General features: G+C 54.8%; 1 protein-coding gene across 1 annotated transcript; it reads left to right on the forward strand.

Moving 5' to 3' along the window:
* Window positions 1–969: 969 nt before the first annotated feature.
* Window positions 970–1,272, forward strand: LOC136524312 (uncharacterized). Its single transcript, XM_066517731.1, has one exon. The coding sequence runs from the start codon at window positions 970–972 to the stop codon at window positions 1,270–1,272; it is 303 nt and encodes a 100-aa protein (XP_066373828.1).
* Window positions 1,273–3,227: the final 1,955 nt, after the last annotated feature.

Below are 3,227 nucleotides of genomic sequence, written 5' to 3' on the forward strand. Positions count from 1 at the left end.
TCCTCTCCGGCACCACCGTCCAAGACCTGGTCTGAGAGTTGGGCCAGAATGTGCCAACCTCGGCGGCCGCGCTCCTCGACATCGCCACCAACTTCACCTCGGGCGAAGAGGCCATTGGGGCCATCTTCCCCGACAACGACGCCAAGGAGAAGCGGAGGGACAAGGCCCTCGGGGCCTCGGCTTCCCACCTCCCCAAGAAAAAGAAGAAGGGTCACTAAGGGAAGCAAGAAGTCCTCAAGGCCAGCCTAGTCGTGGCCATAGAGCACAAGAATCCTTGAGGCCCCAGAGGCTCCGGGCTCTTTGACGATATGCTTAAGAAACCATGCCCTTACCACCAGGGCCTGGTGAAGCATGCCCTCGAGGAGTGCACCATGCTCCGATGTTACTACGCCAAGCTTGGGCTCCCCAACAACGATGCCAAGAGGAGGGGCGCCGGCGATAGGGACGACGACAAAGACAACAGGTTCCCTAAGGTGCACAATGCCTTCATATCTTCGGTGGGCCTTCAGCGTGCCTCATAGCGCGACAGTGAAAGAGGGAGCACCAGGAGGTCTTCTCAGTGAAGGTGGGTGCTCCCTGGTAGCTCAACTGGTCTCAGGAGGCAATCACCTTTGATTAGGATGACCACCCCGATTATGTCCCGAACCCCGGGCAGTACCCGCTTGTCGTTGACCCCATCATCGGCAACACCTGACTCACTAAGGTGTTGATGGACGAAGGCAGTGGCCTCAACATCCTCTACGCCAACACACTGGAGCTCCTTGAGCTCGACCAGTCACAGCTCCGAGGCTATGCCGCGCCTTTCCATGGCATCATACTGGGGAAACGCACGCGGCCCCTGGGCGCATCAACCTACCTGTCTGTTTTGGTACTCCCTCCAACTACCGCAAGGAGGTCCTCACCTTCGAGGTGGTTGGGTTCAAGGGAACCTACCACACCATCTTGGGTCAGCCATGCTACGCCAAGTTCATGGCGGTCCCCAACTACACCTACCTCAAGCTCAAGATGCCGGGCCCCAATGGTGTCATCACTATCGAGTCCACATATGAGCATGCATGCGACTACGACATCGAATGCATCAAGTACGCTGAGGCTATCATAGAGGCTGAGCCCCTCATCGTCAACCTCGATCGGCTTGGTAGCGAGGCGCCTGACTCCAAGCGTCGAGCTAGGACTTTCGAACCCACAGAGGCCGTCAAGCTCATCCCGGTTGACCCCGCCTGCCCCGATGACCAAGCACTGAGGATCAGCGCCACCCTCGACATCAAATAGGAAGCCGTGCTCGTTGACTTTCTTCGCACGAATGTCGATGTATTCACGTGGAGTCCCTCGGACATGCCGGGCATACCAAGGAAGTCGACGAGCACACCTTGGACATCTAGGCCAGCTCCAAACCGGTGAAGTAGCACCTGCACTGATTCGACGAGGAAAAGCGCAGGACCATCAGTGAGGAGGTGTAGAAGCTTTTGGCGGCCGGACTCATCAAGGAAGTATCCCATCTAGAGTGGTTGGCTAATCCTGTATTAGTCAAGAAGAAAAATGGGAAGTAGAGGATGTGTGTAGACTACACCAGTTTGAATAAAGCCTATCCAAAAGTCTCTTTCTCATTACCTCAAATCGACCAAATCATTGACTCCACTGCGGGGTGCGAAATCCTGTCTTTCCTTTATGCTTATTCCGGTTACCATCAAATCAAGATGAAAGAGTCTGACCAACTCACGACTTCTTTCATCACACCATTCGGCATGTACTGCTATGTGACTATGCTATTTAGCCTCAGAAATGTAGGGGCCACATACCAGCGGTGCATGACCCATGTCTTTGGCGAGCACATCAGGTGAACCATCGAGGCCTACGTGGATGGCATCGTGGTCAAGTCCAGGAAGGCTAGTGATCTCGTCAGTGACTTGGAAATAGCCTTCAGATGCCTTAGAGAAAAGGGCATCAAGCTCAACCCCGAGAAGTGTGTCTTCGGGGTCCCTCGAGGCATGCTCTTAGGATTCATAGTCTTAGAATGTGGCATCGAGGCCAACCCAGAGAAGGTCTTGGCCATGACTGACATGGGGCCAATCCGAGACCTCAAGGGAGTGCAGAGGGTTATGTGATGCCTTGCGGCCCTAAGCCGCTTCATCTCGCGCCTTGGTGAAAAAGGCTTGCCTCTATACCGCCTCTTGAGGAAATTAGAATTCTTTTCTTGGACCCCTAAGGCCAGAGAAGCCCTCACCAAGCTTAAGGCATTGCTCACCAATCCCCCCGTCTTGGTACCACCAGCCAAGGGTGAGACCCTCTTACTCTACATTGCCGTAATGACCCAGGTGGTCAGTGCAGCCATGGTGGTTGAGAGGCAGGAAGAAGGGCATGCCCTACCCATCCAACGACCTATTTACTTCATCAGTGAAGTGCTCTCCGAGACCAAGATGTGCTACCCCCACATCTAGAAGCTGATCTACGCCATAGTCTTGGCTCGACGTAAGCTGCGTCACTACTTCGAGTCCCACCCGGTGACCATGGTGTCGTCTTTCCCCCTGGGAGAGATAATCCATAACCGGGAGGCCTCGGATAGGATAGCCAAGTGGGCCATCGAACTCATGGGGGAAGCCCTATCTTTTGTGCCTCGGAAAGCAATCAAATCTCAGGTCTTGGCTGATTTTATGGCTGAGTGGACCGACACCCAACTGCTACCTACTCAAGTCCAGGCGGAATGTTGGACCATGTACTTCGACGGGTCCTTGATGAAGACTAGGGCAAGCATGGGTCTGCTCTTCATATCACCCCTTAGAGTGCACATGCGCTACATGATTCGACTCCACTTCGCCACCTCCAACAACGCAGCTGAATACGAAGCCCTCATCAACGGCTTGCAGATCGCCATCAAGCTTGGAGTAAGGCGCCTTGACGTACGGGGCGATTCGTAGCTCGTTGTCGATCAAGTGATGAAGGAGTCGAACTGCCATGACCCCAAAATAGAGGCGTACTGCAAGCTGGTACGTCACCTAGAAGACAAGTTCGACGGTCTCGAACTCAACCACATCGCGCAAAAATTCAACGAGGCCGCGGATGAATTGGCAAAGATGGCATCGGCGCAGGCCCCGGTCCCCCCAAATGTCTTTGCTAGAGACCTCCACAAGCCTTCCATCGACTACTCCTCGATGGTGGAAGAGGGCCCACCGGTCGAGCCCCCCGTAGGGCTCGAGGCCCCCTCTATCGCTGAGACCCCCTCGGCCGAG

The sequence above is a fragment of the Miscanthus floridulus genome, chromosome 18, assembly GCF_019320115.1.
Source record: "Miscanthus floridulus cultivar M001 chromosome 18, ASM1932011v1, whole genome shotgun sequence".
In the NCBI taxonomy this organism is placed as follows: domain Eukaryota; kingdom Viridiplantae; phylum Streptophyta; class Magnoliopsida; order Poales; family Poaceae; genus Miscanthus; species Miscanthus floridulus.